Consider the following 21889-nt stretch of genomic DNA (forward strand, 5'->3'; position numbering starts at 1 on the left):
GTGGTCAGGCAGAAGGCTCCTGTTCCCTATGGGAAGGCACAGCTGGTCTGGGTTGCAAAGCATTTAGGGAAGATGCCAGTCTTGCCGTTGCAGTGCCCTTCAAGCCAGTCCTTGTTCACTGAGAAAACAAAAAGAATCAAGATAAGCTCTGGCTCACGGGAACAAGGTTAGTGAGCTTTCATGGCTCAAAGTTAACTCTGGTCTGCACCTCCTGCTGTCACAAACTTGAAACAGCACTGGAAAAGTCATCCACTCCTCTGTCACATTTACATCAGACTCTTTCAGAGAGCCTGTAGATAGGACTGGAGAGCTACCTTCAGAGAGAATATCCAGCACATCCCCCTTGCTGAACTCCAGGTCTCCTGGTCCCTGTGCAGGGTACGAGTGCTGAGCCAGCATCCGGTAGAGGATGGGTCTGCCTGAGTGGGAGTCCAAGTCCTACAGCAGAAAATCAGCATGAAGGTTGCAAGGAAAAGCAGAGACAAGATTAGAGCCCAGCATAGCAGAGATGCTTGTCACAGCCCACGTACCTGGCAGCAGAGTGTGATCCTGCCATCTGTCAGCTGCTGCCATATCTTCCCTAGATCTTCCTCTCCTGAAACTGCACCTAGTTCTTTGCCATCCAAATGCCTGTAGCTGTAAGGGTTCATTAACATGACTCAAATCATATGATCTAAAGACATTTAGGCAAATCTAGCCTTCTACAACCTTCAGTCTGCAAAACTCTCTTTGTAAACCAGCTCCAAGCTTGTCACCTTGTGCAATGACAAGGGGCCACCTTGCATGCTCAATGGTCACACATTTGTTGGGGAGGGTCTTGCCTCCTCAGACACTTGAGGGGTAGGTCTGAATCTCTTATGTCTGCACCAACTGTGAGTCCCCAGGGATGTCACGGTCAGGGATACCCACCCCAGGACTAGCTAACACCGGACTCCCAGATTGCTCTGCATTGATTCCAGTGTGTCTTTAAGGCCATGCATAAGAAAATTCAATACACAGCAGTTGCATTTGCACAGAGTTTTTCCTTCTGTTCCCTCTTTTCTTGACAATGACACAGTTTCCTTGGAAAGATCCTCCAGGTCTCCAGAGCCTGTGGATCACACGCTGTTCCCCATCGACCAGAGACCAGACGCAGTCAGACGCCCGCGTCCTCAGGGAAATCACTGCTGCCAAACACTGCAAGGACAGGGTGCACAGTGAGTGCTGGAGGACGCCATACCTCAGCCTCCCACGCTCTGCCTGCTGGCCAAAACGCTGCCGGAGCAGCGCCCGCAGCGCCGGCACGGAGGGCACCTCGCCTGCCCTCAGCACCACCTTGCACTCGCAAAGCACCCGCAGCACAGCTGGTCTGTCTGAGCTGGAGGAAGTGTCTCTGTGGGTCAGTGGGACCTGTGAGAGATGTGGCAACACAGACAGCCTGGTTATTCAGGGAGCTCTTATCACGAGAGCTGGCAGACGCAGGATCTGGCTTCGGTGCTTCCGCAGAGATAGTGAAAGATCAAAATGAAGATTTGAGTTTTAGAGAGGGAAAATCTGGGGTCAAAGCCTAGGACCAAATGCTCCTGCCATGACCCAGGAAGCCTGTTTCTGGCTCAGATAAAAACAACCTCTGAATGTAAACCTGTATGAGCCGAGCCCCAAGTCCTCCACATATCTGGAGAGGTGCAGCCAGGTCCTGCTGCCTTCTGTCAGAAGTACAGCTCCAAAACAAGACCCCCAAATCCCTGCAAATGCGGGCAGCGAAGACAAAGGGGATAAGAGCTGATCTGCCCCTGGCACTGCTAGAGAGGTGCTGACCCCAAGTGGACACAAAATCAGTTCCAGCTCCACCACACACCGGCTGGCAACGACATGGAGCTGCATTAGATGGCATTATCCCAGAAGAAAGCTGCTATGGATGTTTGAATTATCATCATAAGCAGGCTGACAAGGACAGAAAATGTTACGCGGGAGGAGGGGACCAGGGATAGCAGGTAGTTCAAAGGCAAAATGGCTGCAAACTGGGCACTGTTGTGCCTGGGGCTTTTGGCTCCGGGAGGATGGCAAAAGAGTTCCGACCTGGGAAACCTCAACTTCGGGGCTGCCTCACAAAGCTGTAGGGTCATGAAATCAGGAGCGATGGAGGAAGGGCCCCACGGGCTCTCTGTGGAAATGAAAAATGGGCAAAGGAAGAGGTTTTTTTTCCCAGTGATTTTGGGGCAGCTCAGGAACTTTGAAGCACCTGGCCATAATCTGACCCCTTGCGCTTTTTATATCCTTCATTTCCTAGGGCAGTGAGTGGCAGCTTCAGTTTGTTAAACACCTTACTTCAAAATCCACTTGGGATCCGGAATCATTTGCAGAAACATTTTCTTCCCCAAGAGATTCTGCAGAATGAGAACACAAAAACAGCACCTGCAGTCAGCAGAGGCCACACACAGCACTTCTGCAACCCACCAGCACACAGGCAGCCACTGCTTCAGAGGGCAGCAACCTCCCCATGCACCCTAAAGCCCCTTTGGGCACAGCAGCTTCACAAAACACCCACAGAGGTCCTGGGCCCACAAGACTACCTGGTGTCTGCTTCACGTGAAGCCGGCTGGGAGGGACCTGGGCAGGAGGGAGAGGAATCCCATCATTGATCTTCTGCAACAGAACAGTGTAAGAAAGGAGTGAGCAGAAGACACTGGAGGGTGGGCAAGGCCAGCGTTCAGGTCAGAGGCTGCAACAGATTACAAATTTTCCCAGGGAGACCAGTTCATGAAGCAAATGCCCAAGTGAGCGTTATGGCCTGGGATTCATATGAGGAAAAGAATCATAGCAGAATTAAAACAAAAATCTCTTGTGGGGAACTAGAGCCTGTATAACACGTTGCAGCATTGGTTCAGACTGGAGAAGGACTGGGATCACATGTGGAAATGCCTATGGGATGGGAGATGAAGAAATATTTCCCTGAGTCAAAGGTGAGGATTGAGGGCTTAAGCACATGGCCTCCAGGCAAAAAGCTGTGTCCGTCTGGAATTTCTGTCCCATTGCAGATTCCCCTGCTCTGTGCTGGTGAACCAGAACATACGAGCACTCCTCACCCATTTCTGTGCTGTCTGATAGCTGTAGGGAGCAGGTTGGCCAATTACACGCTGCCTGCCCTCACGATTATTGTGACAACAACGTGACAGTTGGTCATGAGAGCTGTGGCAGCTTCTCTTGTCAGCCCCAGTAAATAAGAGATAACAAAACCTAGATCAGCCCATGATGTGCGACACCGAGGCCTGGGCATGCATCTACACTTTGCCATACAGAGATCAGATTTACAGAAACTAATCAGCATTTTTCCTGCTCTTAACCCTTCTGTTGTTCAAGAGCACTCAGTCTTTGCTCACGATGTCTAAGCTCAAATGCAGTGCTTGCCTTACGCTACCATTCTATCCCGTGACAGTCTTACAAACAAAAGTTCTGAACATATATTTCTCAGTCATTTCCTCTTCCCCTGGGTTGTGAGGCTGTTAGCTCACCCATTTATCCATCTTTGAGGCAGGCTCCAGGATAGAGGTCGGTATATGCAGCTTCTGTGGGACAAAAGAGCAAATCATTGAGACAGGAGCTGCTGCTGTGGGAGCTCCAGCCCACCCAGCTCCATCTTCTGTTAACCCCAGTTACACTGCTTGTGCCCTTACAAAGCATCACTTGATTGCAATACAAATGTGCCCATGGCAGGTCCAGCCACGGGCAGCATTAAAAAAAGGTTAGTTCCCAGAAATTGCTGAAAACCATCCAGCAGTCCTTTTGCATTGTTTTCTGCCAAAAGCAGTTTTAGTAATCGAGTGGCTGTGAAGCGACAGACCAAATACCTCCCAGGCCCAACACCCTGCTCCTCAAACACATGCTTAGGGAGAGAAGCAGCAATGCTGAGGGGTACCAGCCCAGCAGTGTTCTTTGTCTTCCAACAGTCTCTCCTACAGAGCTATTCATTCCAACTGATCATTGTGAATAATTACACTTTTTGTTTTTTTTTTTCCAGTGTGTGCAACATTTAATTCCTCTTTTCTTTGATATTCATCTGACACTTCATTGACTAAACCAGCACATTCAGATCTTTCTGCGGCTCCAGGTCTGTGCTTCAGGCCACGTTGAATGGTTTGACTGCCATGAAACATTACTGCCTTAAGAAACACACTGTACTGCTGTCACTGTGCCCCTCAGGGATCTGCTAAAGGACAGATCCTGGTAGGACACCCTTTCTTAAAAACAAGCAAACAATTACATTCACCTTTTATTCCTCTTCTAATCTGTTATCAGTCCTCAAAGCACAGTCTCTCTTGCTTAACGAGCTCAAGCTATCTTTCATGGTTCTGTGTAGAATTTTTTATTAATTTAAAAGCAGGTAAATAATGTGCGTTGGCTCCTTCAAATAACTTAATTACACATGAGAAGTCATCAAAAGACTTTTCCATGTTGTATCTCTGTATTCCACCTGCTTGCCAATCCTATCTAGTTAAGGACCAAGCTCTCTCTTTGGCTCTCTTAGAGCTCTCAGCTGACAAATCCTGCTCCATACTGTAACCCTTTGCGAGGTCTACGATCCTACCTGATTCCACCATAGGATCCCCCAAAGTGGAGAGCACAAGTGCCCAAAAGGACACTTCTGTGGAGCTACAGAGGTGAACAGGAGAAGCTGGGGAGAGCCAAGAGTCAGAGACATCGCGTCTGCAGTTAGCAACTGCTCTGCAGAAATGAGCTCCTGAACTCAGCTCTTCGGTGCTACAGGTGGGTCCAGAGGACACACTCAGAGGGCTGCATTGAGCTCCTGTTTGCAGACAGGACTGTGGTCTCTGCTGGAAATCCCATCTGTTTTTTTTCTTACCTGCCCATCATGTATGGCTGTAGCCCAGCCATCTGCTCCTCTTGCCAGCACAAAGACCAGGCTGCTGGCTTTCACTGCCAACTTCTCCACACCCTCAGGGTAATAATGGGACAAAACTCGATAGTAGCCTGATTCACGGTCTCTGGAAAGAAAGAATGAGAATAACGATAAAATCTTCCAGATCAAAGCAATGACTGAATTCAGCTTCGAATTTCTGTTGTTACATTATCACCAGAACAATTTTCATGTTTTTTTGAACCACTTAGTGAATACTTGGGAATTTGGTACTGAGAACTAGATCTGGACTGCTGAGCATCCTCTGCCACTGACCTGGGCAGATCCTACAGCCTCTCTCTGCCCCCATTTCCCAGCCAGAATATGATCTTTGCCAATATCCCAAGATCACTGAATCGGTTCCTGCAAACTGTCCCAATATCTCTGTACAAGAGCTGCTACTGAACTGCCACACTCTTGCCAGGTGCAGTGTTTCTTGCAGCCACACAAGCCTTTATGTATTCAACATTCATTCCACCCTTGGGGCAGGTGGGGGTGAATCACAAAGAGTCCTCAGACAGAGACATGGGAAAACAAAACATGATTTTTTGAACAGAAACAGTGAGAGAAGAGTTAGACCAGGGTAGAACTGAACACATACCTCACAGCATCAGCACTGGGTTCATAAAAGCCCTGTTTCTGTGGGAGGACAACAGCATATAACAGTATGTTACACAGCAACATTACGACCTTATTTACTGTCCCTATGAATAGGAGGGAGCTTCACATATGGTACTTTCTGTAATCCCTGTTTGTCACACCACAACATCCATAGATACAAGCAGAGTAGCAAACCATTGACTCCAAGACACTCACATAACTGCAAACCAGCTATGCCTGTGCTGACAGACTTAAGAAAGTAAATTTACAAACGTGTGTTAAGTGCAGTGAAATCTCCACTGCTCTTCGGACACAGCGAAGAGACAAAAGTGCATCATCCAAGGGTTGGAGACTCATTCTGCCAAGTCCTTCCCAGTCAACATCAAAGCACTCCAGATGGCTCTGAAAGCCCTCTGGATCTGGTCTTCAGAGACAGAAACAGCGCTGCTTTTCCATTAATATTTCATATTAATATCCAGTAACACTGATGGTGTTAGGATCTCAGGCCCTACATGAAGCTCCATGACTGCCCCATTCCATTTTTCACAGCAACGTCCTGCTCACCTGTGGCCTGAGAGGTTCAAAGCCAATGTACTCATCATTGGGAATGATGGATGAGATCACCTGTGCAAGGAGAAAACAACGACTTAATCTAGGCTGGATGAAGAGATGCTCAGACTTCCTGTGAGGCTTTCACTCGGACCACTTCCTTCTGACATCTTGAGTGGTCAGGCTTAAAGCAGAGCAATGCATTTAGTGGAAAATGCAGCTTCATTTATTGTCCATGTATTTTCCATCTTTACAAAGCCCTTCAAATTATGAGTGGATTATTTTCCCTTTCCTTTGTTCATGCTGGAGCGATCTGGCCTGTGGCACTTCTGCTGACTGTGCTGGTCAGGGAAAGGATTGGAAGAATTCTCTGCTGGTTTGCATTAAAGCACATAGCAAAGCATTTTTCTGAAAAGTGCATGTTTGTCCCATTGGGAATGCAGTAACAAATAGGAGGAATGTGCTCCTTTGAAAATGTTGTTGTCAGCAAAATGACAGCCACAGGGATTCATAAGCACCTGCTCAGCTGTGGTTGGTGGTTTTTTTCCAGTTTAAAGTGGCCAAGATTGGGAAGGATTTTAGCAGCAATGTGCATTTTTGATAGAAAAGGTGTCACTTCTAACAGATTTTGGCTTGTGTGTCCCAGATGCCCTGACTGAGAGCCCTGCCACTGGGTCTCCACCAGTGCAGCGATGGGTGGAGTGGGCAGCAATGACACTCTGCAGATGTCAGAAGGTGGGGTGTTAATCCGTTTGCTGCTTATCTCAATCATCACGTGGCTGTTACCTTAGGTTTCCCCAGGAAATCTTTTGAATCCAGCTGTTCAACTTCCTTCTTTCGTGGTCTGAAAAATTCCCCCAGGGGAACCTGCATAGGCTCTAAAAATAGATGGTTCTGGGCGTGGGAAGAAGATAAAGGAAAAGCCATCAGTTAACATGAAATGAATCACAGCAGCAGTGAAAAGCAAATACAGCTTCTGTGTGTGAGAGAGATCGGCTCCAGGAAGACATCGGGGCAAAAAATAAAGCTGTGAACTTGATAAAGGTCACTAAGTTTTAACCAGCACGTGAAAAATAAAAGCCCAGCAGCCACTGCCTAGTATGGAGTCAAAGGCTGACTGTCAGCATAGGAGGGGTGGGAGGGGAGGGCAGTGGAATAAAGTCTGTTAAACAAGTCTCTAAATGTCTCTAGTTGATTTCAGATATTTTGTTTGGTCTGTCTGTGCAGCAGCTGAGGAGCAGGTAAATAGTGAATGTAAATCATATGCTAATGTAAAGCACAAACATGATGCTAGATGGGAAGATTAGATTACTAAAGTGATAACTCTTTAGAAAGGAGACAAACAAAACAAGGAAGTATGGAAGCAACAAAATAATGAACCCTCCAGGGTCTCTCTGGCCTCCTGCCACTGCTGCAGCCGGCACTGCGTGGCAGCAGTGCTGTACAGCACCTGAGGCCAGAGTAAATCAGATACCTGTAAGTCGTTCCTGATGGTAAAAGAGTCTTAACAGGAAACTATTCTGTAGAATCATCTCCATAAACACGCTTGCACTGTATTTAAGCTCTAAAGGTGATTGTCATTAATGTCTGAGCTGCTACCAATTGTCACCAAAGCCAAAGGGATTCAAAGAAGTCTGCCAGCTTTGTGAAAAGTGAGACTCTCCAAATCTGCATTCAAATACTCCATGAGGCAACTTGTTTCACAGTGCAAGTATGAATAGGGCCGAGCTCCTGAAGGTAAGGCCATAATTCCCAGCTCTGGTGCTTCTATGCCATAAAGCTCCTGGAAGTGACAGAGGTTAGCTGAAGCTCGGTAGAGCATCACACAGCAATTGCTTGGAGTGTCATCAGGTGACCAAACCGCTGGGGCAGACAGGAAAACCCAAAGACATAAAACACCGCAATTCTTCTCTCGGGTTCCTCAGCTTGAGCCCAAAGCACTTCCCCAGTCTCACCTGCACTCGCTCAAGGGCCAGGGCCAGCGTTGCTGATCTTCCTTCAGGTCTCCACACGACGGCCTTCTCTAGGGTCTCTCTGGCCTCCTGCCACTGCTGCAGCCGGCACTGCGTGGCAGCAGTGCTGTACAGCACCTGAGGCCAGAAAGCAGGGAGCACAGCTGTCCTCCTGCTGCTCCAAGGGCAGCAGCTGAACGGCACCCAGTGCTACCAACTGGGCTCAGCCAGGCAAGAGACCTGGCACTGAACCACCACGAAAAGAGCCTGCTCCCCACTGCTCACAGGAAAGGCACCGTGAGGAGCACAGCTGAGAAAACTTCATAATCAGAGTGGAAAGAGATCAAAGCTGTGCTTTCAGCTGGCACTGCCAGTTCTGTTCAAAGCACGGACAGGCATGGGGAAGAACAGATGAAGACTGTGTTACCAAACAGGTTTTCATCTTATTCTTCCTGTGTCCAAAAGGCTAGTAAGGCAAACTGTATGGGTATCTTTCTATATGAAACTAGGTAATCTTTTTTGCTGCACAGAATTGTAATCTTCTCTTTCACTTTGGGATAACCTAACTGAAATTTCTGCCCTTTGCGTGGGCTCTGAAGGTGCAGGTTGCAGCTGTAGCTTGCTACCCAGCATGTAAATACGCTCTTTGAAGAGGTGGTGTGAGAGTACTACAGACTGGGCGTCAGGAAGCCTCAGTCTGTATGCTTAAGTGAGAGGAAGAGAGTTCTTTTCCACTTTCCATTGGGCATCAGAGTATGGAAACGCTGCTGTCCAACAAGGCAGAATCACGGTCTAACAGACTCATTCAGACAACCACATCATGTAAGATAGTAAGGTATCAGTTTGCAAATTGCTTTCTGGTATTTGGACAAAAAGCAGTACTTGGAACTGAAGTGCAGGCAGTAGGAATAAAGGAAAAGCAACCTACATCATAATTGAATATCAGTCTTTCAAGGTGGAATGATCATCTACTGGAACTGCAGAGATACTCCTCCTTTGAAAGACAGCAGCCTCAATTCAGCTCAGAAGTATCAGCTCCACCAGAGGCAAAAAATGCCTGGATTTCCAGACCATACACCAAAATCTCTCTCTTGAGAGGATCAGATGCAGCCCACGAGAGGCCTCTCATGTGGAAAGCTGATGGCGCAGCTCTGTAGGAGGGTTTTGTTTGTGCAATTCGAAAAAACAAGCTGCAGGTAGCTGTAGCAGTGAGATAGAAATGAATCAGGATGAGATCCTGAATCCAGTGTCAGAATAGTGAGAGCACACAGCCTGGCAGCACCTGGAGCACATGGAGAGGGACTGGATATTCATCACACAACCAGTGCCATCTTTCTCCAGGTGGACTGGGCACTCCTGTAGCCCTGTGCATTTTAAAGGAAGCCTTTGTTTCCAAGTGCATTTGAGCTCAAATACAGCAGTACCGTGGCACTGAAACTGTTAAAAACAGTAAGGTTTGGGAAGCATCACAGATGCCAAGGGTAACTCCTTCCTGCCAGGTACAACGTGATGTAAATTAAAGAAGGCTGAATGACAAGTTCCAAGGCACGCTTGATTTGCGTTGCACAATGACTCCTTGCTCTCACGGAAGTAAGGTTTAAATATTTGTTCCTGTATCTGCTTCTCGGTCTGTGTACATGCATTTGGGAATGCAAAATGAACCTTCCCAGTAAGGCATGCACAGCTTTTATGAGTCCTTCACAAACTAAACATGAAGGTGCTTACAGCCAGTTCTGACTCAGACTTTCTTTAATGGCACGCAGCAGGCTGATTCTGTGGGACAGCCTACGAGCTGCACACAGGGGGTTGCAGTAGCAATGTGCTGCTTGCAGCCCAGTGAGGTTAAACACAGAGATAACATTGAGACCAGTTGCTACAGTTGGAAAAATGGCTTTTGTGAACAAAACTTTCAAAAGATATTTATTCTATACAAATTTTGTTCCTATCTGTCTATAATTCAATCTATTTCAACTTTTAAAGCTGAAGAGTTGATAAAATTTGTGTATGTATTACTATAAGCAAGCTTAAAAAAAAAATTCATGGGAATCTGCTTCAAACGATTTCACATCTTAGAGTCACTTGTTAAAACTCTTCAGAGATGATATTGCTTTATGAGTGCTTTTAAAGGAACTGAATCATGGAAGTGAAAGCACTTTTTCTACTGTCCTAACATAGGGCCTTAAAAAGCTTTTGGGTTACTCATGCCTGCTGCTGAAAACCTGATGAACGACTCAACAGGGGGGAAAGACAGCGGAGTCAGAAGTACCCTTACCTCCCATGCATAGAGAATGTGCCTCAGCCCCAGCTGCTTGTAATCAATGAAGGGATTTTTTCTTAGGTGACTGAAGGCCAGATGATAGTCAGAGAGAGCTTCTTCATACCTGCAATGCAGAAATGACAGGTGAAACTGAGACTAAAAAGCTAAACTCTAATTACAGAGTTCAAGAGTAAACCAGCAAAAATACGCACTCTGCCTAACAGCCTGCATGAGGAGAGCAGCAGCAGGGATGTGTGTCATCTTGAGACCACAGAAAATTCTCTGTCCTATCCTTGTAGTTATTACAAGATGAATCTGGCGAGTCTCTCCTCTAGGACTATCTGCACCACTTTACTATTTGGGATAAAAGACAGGCTTTGATACAATTTGATACAATTGCATTTCTGCAATTAATGTAAAATGCAAAGAACAAAGCTTTACAAATGCTGTCAGCTCCCTACCCAGCTTTTTGCTGGCAGTTCTGCCCTGGCAACATCTCAGAGAAGAAGCAAGGGTTATGAAACCCCTGCTGATGGTGAGCATATACAGACAGAGCACTGTTCATAGAATCATAGCATTGCTCAGGTTGGAAAAGACCTCCAGGTCCAACCGCAACTACTAGTAGAAATTTGGAGAAACTCCTAGAGCAGAGGGTTAGTCTGAATTTACACCACTGTCAACTGAAATCAAAACAGGTCCCACTGAGATCACAGGCTGAGAAATGAAGGGTTCAGGAAGGGCTGTGCAATGGTCACCCCATCAAGGGGCAGAGGGGAACAGCTGCAGCCCCGGCCAAGGCACAACCATCCATGAGCATGGCTCTGCTGGTGGTGGCACACAGCATGTAACTGCTCACTCATCTCATTTCCAAAGGTAAAGATAGTAGTTCTGAGAACTTAACCGGGAAAAAATGGGAAAAATAACAGGAAAGAGTAACTGAAGGTCAGAGGAGACCTGTGAAGTCTTCCACGCACCTCTGTGAGCAGGATGTCACTGAGGTTTAACCCCAGAAACAGGGAACAATCCCACGATGACTATGGAGCAATTCTACTGTTAAATCAGTGAGCAAGATAAGGCTGACAGCAACCAGTCAGCAGAGGGTTGGACAGCAGGGCAGACTGTGGGCTTGGGAAGGCCAGACTTGCACGTAACGTATGAAGACACATGAGACAGTGCAACTATAAGTTTTTCACTTCTTGTGACAAACTGAATGGCAACGTAACCCTCCATCAGCCCAGCATACAGGAGTGGCTTTGGCTTCTTTCCCTGCGTGTACAGGTCAATAATGCTACATATCAGCCACTGCTGGGGTTCTGAAGCTGCACAGCTTGCATCTGCTCAGTTCTCCTCTGTAAATGGAACATGAGACTTGCTGACCTGTAACACGGTTTATAAGGCCAAACCAGACTATATAAAATGCTTAAAATTAGTGGAGGATCAAGTTTTAGGGATAAAGCTGTACTAAAAGCAGAAAACAAAAGAATGAGCAGGAAAGAATATTACTTACATTTCCAACTGCAGGCAAACAAACCCTCTCTGAAAGTAGCCAACAGCGAGGGAGTTGTCCTTTGTAACTGTTTTATCAAATGCCTATGGAGAAAAACAGACATCTTGGGGATGAGTGAGGACTCCTCCATCAGTGCCTGGGCATATGCCCAGCTAGGTGCAGAAGGCACCCCTAGGCTTGTGAACAGCTTGTCTGCTCCGAGAAATGTGGAGCTGTGATCCCAGCTGAGGGGCAGGAAACGGCTCCAAGTCCTCTCTCAGGTTTTGCCTCTCCATGAGCTGAGCTTCAAGATTTTACCCTTTCTTGGGAAAAAAAGACTGAATGCAACAAATGAGCCCTGTCTGCCATCCGATGTCTTGCAACCTGCGAGCCCTGTTGCCTGGAGTAGAGCTTGATCTAACACCAGGCTGTTCGAATCTGCCTACAGTGATCTGTGCATAAAGAGAGAAACCAAAGGGCTTCACAAACTGTACTTAAATTCAATACTTCTGCTTCCACTTTCCAGCTGAATATCAGCAAAGCCGGTAACAGCTTGTGGCCAACGGTTCAAAGTGGTTTCCCACTCTGTTACAGAACAGCCTTCCTGAGAATCTGTCTGAGAATGCTGGGAGGCCTCTTCACACAACTACTGCAGCGTGGCAGCATGAAGACAGTGAATCGAGCCTGGCCCTCTGGGCGTCCTCATGTTGCCCAGCACCGCAGTGAGGAAAACGCACTGCAGGACTCAGGGTGTCGGTGGCCCTTTGGCAGGGTGTCTGGCTCCTCCTGTGGCTCAGCCAGCACTCCTTGCTCTGCTCTGCTGTTCTATAAGAGGACAAAACAACCAACTGTTGGTCTACACAGAAGAACAGCCGAGCCGTGTCCCCGCTCCCTGGGGCTGTTCAGAGGCTCTCAGGCACCGTCTCTCACAGGTATGAGACACAGCTCTGCCCCTTCCAGCACAGCCTGAATTCTGCCTTCTGCTGTTCGAGAGTACCATATACACCTCGGCGGGCTGCTGACAGCGAGCTGTGCAGATGCCTGGCTGCTGGAAGCTGCGATGAGGCTTTTTCCCAGCGCTTGCACGCCCGCCCCACATGGCACCAGACGCGATGTTCCGCGATAGCGGCTCCTCTCGGCAACCTCAGCTGGTACAGCATCGCCAGGGGACGCGCAGAGCTGCAGAGCTCCCTGTTTTACGCCCACTGGTTCTCTCTGACAAGGCATCAAGATCGATAGATTTCACCAGTTCGAGAAAGGCGTCATGGAGGAGCGCATGGGGCGTTTTTCCCTCACACACCGGGTCGATCAGAGCAGCCCGAGCAGCCCGAGCAGCCCTAGCCCCCCGCCGCGCCCCCCTCACCCGCAGGGCGTCCCGCAGCCGCCCGGCTCGCAGATGCACGCAGCCCACGTTGAAGCAGATCCTGGCCGGCGGCTCCTCGATGCCGCAGAACGCGTCCAAGGCCGCGTCCCAATCCCCGTCGTCCGCTGCCAGCACGGCTCGGTGCCAGCGCTTCAGCAGCTCCCGGTACGCCATCGCGCACAGCCGGCTCCCGCACGGCCTCACCTGTGTGCGGGGCGGGCGGAGGCGGACAACGAGGAAGTGCTGCGCCCGGCTCCCTCCTGCCCGGGGCGGCTAATGGGGGGCGGGATGCGGGACCACGCCACGGCCCTGCGGGTGCGAGCCCTGCTGTGTGGGGCTGTGCGGGCACTCAGGCACTGTGCGGGCGACATTTTGGGGGAAAAGCTGAGATAAGAAGTCATAAACGCGACATGAGCAGGGGGATGCGGGCTCTGACCAATGGAAGGTCAAAAAGCCACCAATAAATCAGCGCGGAGAGCAGCCCCTAATGGGGCAGCTGCAGGAGTAGCACAGCCCATAGCGCTGCTTTTTGAAACGTTTACATAAAGATGCACTCTCGCTGCCGCACCGTCATTCCCATTAAGTACAGTAAATACGGTAGGCGGACGGCAGCCCCGCGTTCCGGTCACTACGGTACATCCCTCCCGCCTCGCCCCTCGGGGCTCGCAGCGCTGCTGCGGATTGTAGCGCCCCCTGCCGGCGCAGCGTGCGGTGTCCACAGGAATGAGGTCCGGCGGCGCGCGGAACCGGAGCGGGGAGTTCCGGGAGCGGCAGCTGCGGGGAAGGGTTTGAGCATCGGACGCGGGGGGGGGCTGGCGTTGCCGCTTCCGGGTAGGCGCCAGGTGAGTGGAGCTGCGCGCAGAGCGGGGGAGGATCGTCGTGTGTGTTCGTTTTCACTGCAGGGCCGTGTCTCTGTTCGTGCAGTAGGAAGCTGGCAGACAGTGGCTTGCAGGGTTCAGCTGCGCCAGTGACACAGTCTGAACTTTGATGTTATGGGAAGAATTGATTGGTTCGATTGTTTTTTTTTTTTTCCTTCTAAAAGAGAACCAAGTTGGAGTGATTGTGTGCTCCTCCATATGGCTCCTAGAGCACGAGCTCCAGTTCTAGCAGCCCTTCAGCGGGGTTTGAAAATCCTGGAGGCCACAGCAGTGTTCTGTTTCTGGAAAACGAGGCCTGCAGCAGATCTGCTGAGCTCGGTGTGCTCAGGAACACCCCAGAGAAGAGCTTTCAGTCCCTTTGTGTAAAGCCGTGCCTATGGCACAGTTGTTTGGCAGTTGAACGTTTGTGGTCTTTCTACCAAAAGTATAATGAGCCCTGGTAACTGAAAGTCAAAGCTATGCGGATTCTTTAAAATACGACACAATTTGCTAGCAGTGGTGGATGTTAATTACAGGAGTCGTTTCCAAGAGAGGTTAAAGGTTGCCATTTGCTGGGGCTTTTTGGCTGGAGTCAGATAATGCCGTGGAAGGAAGGCTTCAGTGTGGGAGCTCAGGATGCCCAGGTGGCTGGGGGGAAATCTGCGAGTCAGCTGCTGGGACTGCGCTTACACTGCTTGTTCTTCCCCTTCAGAAGAGGAAGAAGCTGCAGAAATAGCAGGATTTTGTGTGTTTCTGAAAGTTTTCATTGTAAATTAAGGTTGCTTTAACGTGTCATGCTTTTGTATGGACCTCCACTTTAAGGAAGAAGCATGATTTTCTTCCAGGGGAAGTTTAGCTTAAGTTAGTGGATTTCTTCCTCCACTGTTCTCAGTCATCAGAATTGAGTCACAGAGAGCAGAGTCAGAGCTGGGCAGCTGGGGAGCTGTGTGAGTTCAGAGCATCCCCCGTTCAGTATATCCTCCACATGGAGGTGACACAGCCTGCAGTCTGCCCCGTGCTGGGAGGGATTTCCAGCCAAGTCAAGTCTGAAAGGCATGAGACAGGCTTTTCACCTCCAGATGAGCAGTTTTCATGCTGGGATTTCCTGCTGACACACTTTTTATCTCATTAGGTTCTTCTGAAGGGCTTTTGGATCCGTTTGTGCCCATTTATTGTTTTGATAGGATAAGAGTGCTTCCAAGGTTATAAAAATATACTGAGTGATGGACTCAACTAGAGGATCTGTTGACTCACTCTGAAATTATGAAGTTTTGTTTAAAAAAGTAAAAAGCTTCCCGTGCTTCCATGAATACTGGAAGTCTCTTAGGCAGCATTGGGTGTTTTGGTGTTCCCTGTGGTTTTCTATGGAAACAGGCTCATGGCTGTGACAGCTTTTTGGCACAAGTGTCACTAATAGCCGTAACTTTGGTTTCCATGTTTTTTTCTCACTGTTTATTGCAAACAATAGAGCAGGAATAATCAGAAATTTTAGCATGGGGAGCAGAACCAGCAAAACACGTACCCTGCAATGTAAATTAATCTGCCAAGAAACTTTGATTTGGAATTTTTTAGGCAGTAATGCTGTCTATTTCAAGTAAGCATAATGCTCACATGCACAAAGTTTTGTTGCTTACAGCGTAGCAGTTACAGCAAACTTTTCTCAGCTTTGTTGGGAGAGCTGAAGAAGCTGCTCTTGTGAAACTGCAGTGAAACTGCATCAGAACAGACATTGCTGCTCGCAGAGGTTTGGGAGGACTAAACTGCAGCATTTGAACTGCTTCCTTTTCCACTGACATAAAGTAGTGTGAGCTGGCAAAGCTTGAGACAAACGTAACTTCTGCGTGCTCCAAAGGCAGCTTGGAGAGAGGGAAAGGGAGGAGTGGGTGTTCTCTGTGTGTAGGCTCAGCACTGTGAGCTCTTGGCTCCGTTAGGTTACAGCTGGGAGCTCAGTGCAGAGGCAGGTAGGTCGGCTCACAGCTGCACCAGGAGCACGCCTGCACATTTTTGCCCTTTGGCAGCCAGCAAAATTGCTCCTGAAGTAAAATAATGTTCTCCAAAGTTGCGCTGAGTCCTTGTTGGTGTGTGATGAGTCCTGGGAGGAGTGGGGTGAGGGGACGCAGGCCACCTTGTGCTAACTGAGAAGCAGTGAGTGCTTTTCCCCTGAACTAAGTTCTGTTTTGATGCAAAGGTAATTACTGAGCTGAGCAGAACGCCTATGACTTCAACATAATTTTTTTTTAATCTCTCTGAGAATCCTTGGTGCTATGCAGGCAAATAGCAGCAGCCCACTCAAGCAGCTCCGTGCTGTAATGGTGTGTGTTGGAGCAAGGGATGGCCATAAAGGAACTGAGAGGCGTGTGAGAGGAGTGGAATTACATGAACAGAAATGAGTTATGCTGAATGCTGAACATCCTTCCATTTCCCATTCTCATCTTTTAATTGAATTAATGTCTAGTAAATTAATACAGTGTGGGAAGAACTGTGGTAGACGTGAGTGATAAAAGCCTGAAAAATTATTGTGAGAAACAATGAAAGAGGAGAGTGTGAACGCCTGGGATAAGGGAAGGCTGAAGAGACACTGCAGTTAGATTTGTATCAGAAGAGGAGGCTGGAAAGCTCCTTTCCCAGGGGATGAAAGTCTTGTTTCTTCTGTGAATACACAATGCAGGTTTAGTGTTGCAACATCAGCAAATGGCATTAAGTTGGGCCTGCAAGACGGGAGTGCTGTCGAACTGCTTGGGACTGGGAGCAGTGTGCTCCCTCCCAGCTGTGTGAATTCCTTGCTAGGTGAATTGGGGCAAAGAATGCTTTATGGTCTGCAGATAATGATCAAACGTAATTAATTTCCTCTCTTTGGCAGCCACTCACTTGAGATGACACTTTGGGTGCTTGGTGTTGGCTCCAAGCAGCAGTAGACCTGTTGGAGAGTTACAACAATTGCTGTTTTCAAACAAATTTCTATATAAGAAAGAATGATGTTTTTTAGAATAACCCTCTGCAGTGTGTTCTGCAATGCACAGATAGACCAAAGAAGTTAAAGAAAGATCAAATATCTTGGAATCTGATCATACCAGCAACAGCTAAAAGTCCTTCAGCTCCTGCCCAGTCCCACGTGAAACATGGGCTCCTGTTCCTCCTCTGAGCAGTACGTCCTGCTGGCGCTCTCTGTGTGTTACCTGCCCTTCCAGCTGCAACACTGCAGATCCAGAAGGAGAAAGGAATTGCTAATAAACAGAATGCAGATATAGATAATGGAAGAACAGAGTAAAAGAAAGTTGGTTCTTATTTACGTTGTGTAAACATTTAAACAGCAACAGCGCCTGAAACAGTTTTGAAACCAAGACGTGGTTAAACTGGAGCTGCTGTGCCTACCTGCTGTTGCTAGTGATGGTAGCTACCAAGAAAATAAAAGCAGTGGAGTCAATGCATTGTTTTCTTGTGGTATGGAAACCAGGTTCCCCACTGCATGCCCAGGTCTGAAAGCATGGCTTTGTTCTTAGAATTATGTTTGTACTACTACCTGTGGGATCTGCTCCTGTGCAGCTTGTGAAGCACATCTGCTGAGCAGAGCTGCACGTTAATTCTCCTTCTGTTGCACCCAGAGCAGGAGAGGCTGCAGCTCTGCATGGACTGCACACATTGCAACGTGTTCCTTCTCTCTTGGTCGCCCCTCCAGCTGTGCCAAGGTTATCATCTGACTTTGCGTTAAGCGCAAGTGTATGGCTGCTGTCATTTCAGAGACTTCTTTTCTGGTTAAAATATTGCTGTTCCTATGTTATAGTCAGCTAGGACTGTGCAGAGGGATTTATTCTTGGCTGACGTTGCTCTTACCTTCAGAAGCAGAACATTTTACAGTACTGGGGCTTCCCCTATAGGTCTGCTCGCAGCCATGTGGCTCAGGTACCAATGCTCATGTTCTGCAATGAACTTCAATATTTAAACTTTTGCCGTGTGGGAATTGCCACGGCTCAGAGCAGCAGTTACAGCTCAGGCTGCAAAGTACTGTAACTCTCAGTCTGTGTTATTTTTTTGTGCTCACGTTTCCCATTCTGCACCAAAACTTTCCGCTGTGTGGTTCTAAAGGTACTGCGGCCACTGCTGATTTTCATGCGGGCTCACTGAGCCTTGTTTGGATTACATGTTCGTGGAAGAAAAATCCCTTTTTCAAAACATGCAGGACACTGCCTGCCCGCTGCTGATCTTTTTAATGTCAAACTCTGCCTGAACCTCCTCGAGGAATAAGCTGTTATGTCAGAAAAAGAGTTGCCTGGAACATAACAGTGCTGTGAGGAATGTGTGAAGATGTGGGAGGAGGACCTTTGCACTGCTTGGGAAGTGCTGGCTGCATTACACTGCTTCACGTGGGTTTTTTTACATTGAACAACTGCTTGTAAGTTTTTGGGAAATATTCCTTGGGGACTGAAGTCTCCCACTGTTAGAAACTAAAGGGAAATTGGTTTGGTTTTTTGAGATAGAGAGTGCCATCTTGCTTTACAAAGCAAAGCTGTGTGTAAGCACCAGACTGTGTCAGGCTGGTTTTTAGTAGCCATGTTTGAATGCTTTATAGTTTGGGTTTTGTGTTTTTGGTTTTGTTTTGGAATTGATTGTTGCCTGTAGGTCATTCAGATGAATGGGAGTGGAGTTCTGGCGGTGTTCTGTCGTTAAAGTCTGCCTGGAAGAGGACAGTGGTGCCATTAAGGTTGTGTAACATCTGCGTGGAGTTCTTACTGTCCTTGTGACTCTCAGACACGTGATCATAACCTTACAGCAAAGGTGTTTGGCAAGAAGCAAAAAGATTGGCAAGTATGTAAGGCCGTGTTTGAAGAAACACTGTGTAACTAGTGATAGAATGAGAGGGAATGGCCTCAAGTTGTGTCAGCAGAGGTTCAGGTTGGACGTTAGGAAACATTTATTCTGCTAAACAGTGGTCCCTGGAATGGCACCCAGGGAGGTGGTGGAGTCACCATCCCTGGAGGTGTTCAAGGAACAAGCAGATGTTGTACTGATGGACGTGGTTTAGTGGGGAAATACACCTGGCAGGAGGACGGCTGGGCTGTGAGCTCGAAGGTCTTTTCCAGCCTTGGTGACTCTGTGATTCTGAGAAAATGCTTCACGCGTGCTTGACTTGCTGTCCCCCCAAGGTAACACTTCACTGCGTCCTGTCAGTGAGCGCGCAGAAAGCTGTGTGTGCTAACCACAGGCTTTGGTTCATTGCAGGTCTGTAAGCCGTGGGTCCCCCAGCCATCTGTTGGAGCTAGCAGGGTCACCATCCTCCTCTGGTGAGTTTGATTTTATTCATTTGTTTGCAGGACGTTTTTCAAAGCATGTGTGCTTATGTAGGTAGGGGACAGTGAACTGGACAGTAAACCAAGTTCCACTCATACAAACTTGTAGGGAGTTGTTTCATCTCTGTATTTACATAACTGCTCTTAAAATGAAGACATCCCTTCAGAAAAGCAGTACTTTTTGATACTGCAGTGTATTAGGGAGTGGGCTTATGAGGATTCAGTTTTGTGTTGTGAACTTCATGACATTGCTATTTTTGTAGAGGTTAGCTTGACTGTGTTCAACGCCGTGTTGAAAAGCTCCCCAGCAGTTCCTTACGGATAAAGCAGATCCTGTAGAACTCAGTTGTCTTTAAGTTGTACTTGGTCAGGTGCCCTGGTATCACATCTCATCCGGATTCCTTTCTCAGAAAGTGAGAATTCTGTATTTTTCCATTTTTCTCTTTTGTCCTGTTTCCTACTTACATGTTTACCAATGGAGGCTTGCATAATAGAAGGGAATATAAAACGTCTGTGCAGGAACAGTCAGCAGTCAGTGTTTGTCCCTTTTGTTCAATGGAAAACAAAGCTTAGAGTTTAATGAGAAATTTCTGGAAAGTCTCATTTGGGATTTTTCTGGTCTCCTGTGTGTGTTGTGAAACGGCTGCAGCTTCGTTAGAGGGCACTCTTGAATAGCACACGGTGAGGCTGCTGTCGGACAGCATTCAGCACATCCTCTGCTGGGAAAAAGGAGTCCTGGGGGAGATGTAATGTGCTGCTCCGGAGCACAGAGCTTGAAGCCTGGGATGGATTGCCCCATGCACTTCCCTATCTTATGATGCAAGGCAAGGTTGACTGTACTGTGGGCTAACTTAAAGCTAGCACTGCACTTGGAAGCAATCTATTAAATAATTCACTACAGTTTTCCAACAGTGGATTCATTTATTTAAATAATACCCCATAAACTGCCTCGATCTTAAATGTATGTTCTTATGAGAACTTTTTTGTATTCTGCTATTGTCTTCAAAAAACAAAAAAATCCTTTAGAAGCAATAAGAAGCTCTTCAGAATCTCTTGGATTTTGATCCCAACCCTTACGTGAGTTCCTTCTGTGCCTTTGACAAATTGCTTATTGTCTTCTTTCACTTTCCTTCTGTAATAAAGAGGATAATAGTTTTTACCTTGGGAGAATTAGTCAACGTATATAAATGTGCCCTGAAATCTCAAGTGCTGTAGACTTTTTAAAATATAATTAAGATGTTGAACAAAGCAGGAGTCAGGAAAGTTGAACTGAAGACAGTGATTGCTAAACTGCTCTGGGGCTTCTTCTGCTCTGGCAAGATTACAGAGCCAGATCATTTGCATTAGTTTTGACTTTTCTTGATGCTTTTAGTTTTTGTGCAGGAAGAAGCATTCTTTGTATGTGGGAGTCAGATTGTACGTAAACATAAACACAATCTTTGCTTTGCTCAAAACATACCTTGTTTTGCTTTTATAAAAGCATACCAAACTGGTGTAACTCAAAACATTCTTCTGAGCAATTAGCTCTGAATCAGCCCTGCACTGATTAGGCTTGGCTAACTGAAGCGCACGTTTCCTATGCGGGAATGATGCCTGCAGTGCAGAAACCTCGGCAGCTTTTATATATTGCTTTACTTATCCTTTAAATTCCCTCTTCTGTTTTAGCATCAGTGCTACCAGCTGGGTTCTGTGTAAGCGCTTGCAGGTGGTGCTTGTGTGCCTCTAAAGGGGCACCGCATGGGGTGCAGCGTGCTGAAGGTCGTGGAGCAGGTAGTGCCTGCTGTGGGCAGGAACAGTTCTCTGGCTGGCTGCCCATCTCCTTACTGCGACATCTTCCTCCCAGCTGGGAACTGTGGCTCTATCTGGCCAGGAGCTTTACATCCCAGAGTGCCAGCTGTGCTTTATAGATGGGAAAGACAGCCTGAGAGCTTATCAAAACTAGAAGACTGTACTTTGCTTGGCATCCTGAATAACCGTGTACTTCTTCCATGAACTCTAATGGTCATGAGGGCTCAATTCTCCAAAATAAAAATTAAAGGAGAATAATAATAATAAAAAGCAGGCCTTCTTCTTAGGCTGTCTTTCTTCTCCTAGTCTTTTTGCTTTTTTCCCTTTCTGTCCCACTGGTGTGGCTCCTTGTTGGCAAAGAGCGATATAAGGAAGGAGGGAAGACTGAGATGTTCTAGATGTATGAATGTAGTGCTTTGGAGTCTGTCCCAGCCAGATGGTCAGTGAGGAGGCAGCAGGGGCCGAGCTGAGACGTGGGCTGTATGCATGGCTGCAGATGGGAAGGAGATAGGAAGAAGAGAGAGATTTCTACCTCCATAGCAAATGGAACTTAAGATGAAATAGAATAAATTGGGACTTTCCTGGCAGAATACAAAAGTTAGGGATCCTGAAGTATTTTCATCTGTGGGGCTGGGGGCTGTATTTATAATGGTTTTGAAGAAGCCCATTTCTTGTGATTCCTGTAAGCAATATTAGGAAGGATGTTTTGAAAGAAGAATTTCAGCCAAAATCTTCGCCTTCTCAGTGTCGCTACTCTGTGCCATATGCAGATGCCTTCTCATGTTTTATTGCACATACAGTATAGGAAATCTGAAAAATAATACTAATCTTGTAGCTGATGACATTACAGAATGTGCT

The 21889-nt window shown here is 47.4% G+C and overlaps 2 protein-coding genes across 6 annotated transcripts in view; one reads left to right on the forward strand and one right to left on the reverse strand.

Annotated features, from left to right (window-relative positions):
* Positions 1–5: 5 nt before the first annotated feature.
* Positions 6–13095, reverse strand: NOXA1 (NADPH oxidase activator 1). The gene is made up of 14 exons (XM_048966143.1): positions 11760–13095; positions 10268–10376; positions 7999–8133; positions 6830–6937; positions 6059–6118; positions 5496–5533; positions 4841–4982; positions 3492–3545; positions 2553–2625; positions 2308–2366; positions 1220–1389; positions 531–636; positions 315–438; positions 6–118 (listed from the first exon to the last, which is right to left on the reverse strand). Coding segments are annotated over exons 1-14 (1272 nt in total). The 5' UTR covers positions 11762–13095; the 3' UTR covers positions 6–26.
* An 8-nt stretch (positions 13096–13103) lies between these two features.
* EXD3 (exonuclease 3'-5' domain containing 3) overlaps positions 13104–21889 on the forward strand; it is a 245639-nt gene continuing 236853 nt past the window's right edge. For 2 of the 5 annotated variants that reach the window (XM_048966127.1, XM_048966122.1), the window contains exons 1-2: positions 13885–13943; positions 19176–19237. Coding sequence is in view for 1 of the 5 variants with exons in the window: in XM_048966121.1 (XP_048822078.1) it covers positions 13181–13266; positions 19176–19237 (148 nt within the window). In the remaining 4 variants the exon portion in view is untranslated. Of the gene's footprint in view, positions 13267–13884; positions 13944–19175; positions 19238–21889 lie in introns of those variants that run through there. The other 3 variants (XM_048966121.1, XM_048966123.1, XM_048966124.1) reach the window with 3 other exon arrangements.

Source organism: Lagopus muta, chromosome 19, assembly GCF_023343835.1.
Source record: "Lagopus muta isolate bLagMut1 chromosome 19, bLagMut1 primary, whole genome shotgun sequence".
In the NCBI taxonomy this organism is placed as follows: Eukaryota; Metazoa; Chordata; class Aves; order Galliformes; family Phasianidae; genus Lagopus; species Lagopus muta.

What these genes read in the sequence shown, in the direction of transcription:
- NOXA1 (XM_048966143.1), bottom strand. An exon ending in ATTTCCTGGGGAAACCTAAG is followed by an intron (nt 6,119 to 6,829) that starts GTAACAGCCACG and finishes CTCCTTGCACAG; the next exon opens with GTGATCTCATCCATCATTCC. An exon ending in TCACGTGAAGCAGACACCAG is followed by an intron (nt 2,367 to 2,552) that starts GTAGTCTTGTGG and finishes CTCATTCTGCAG; the next exon opens with AATCTCTTGGGGAAGAAAAT.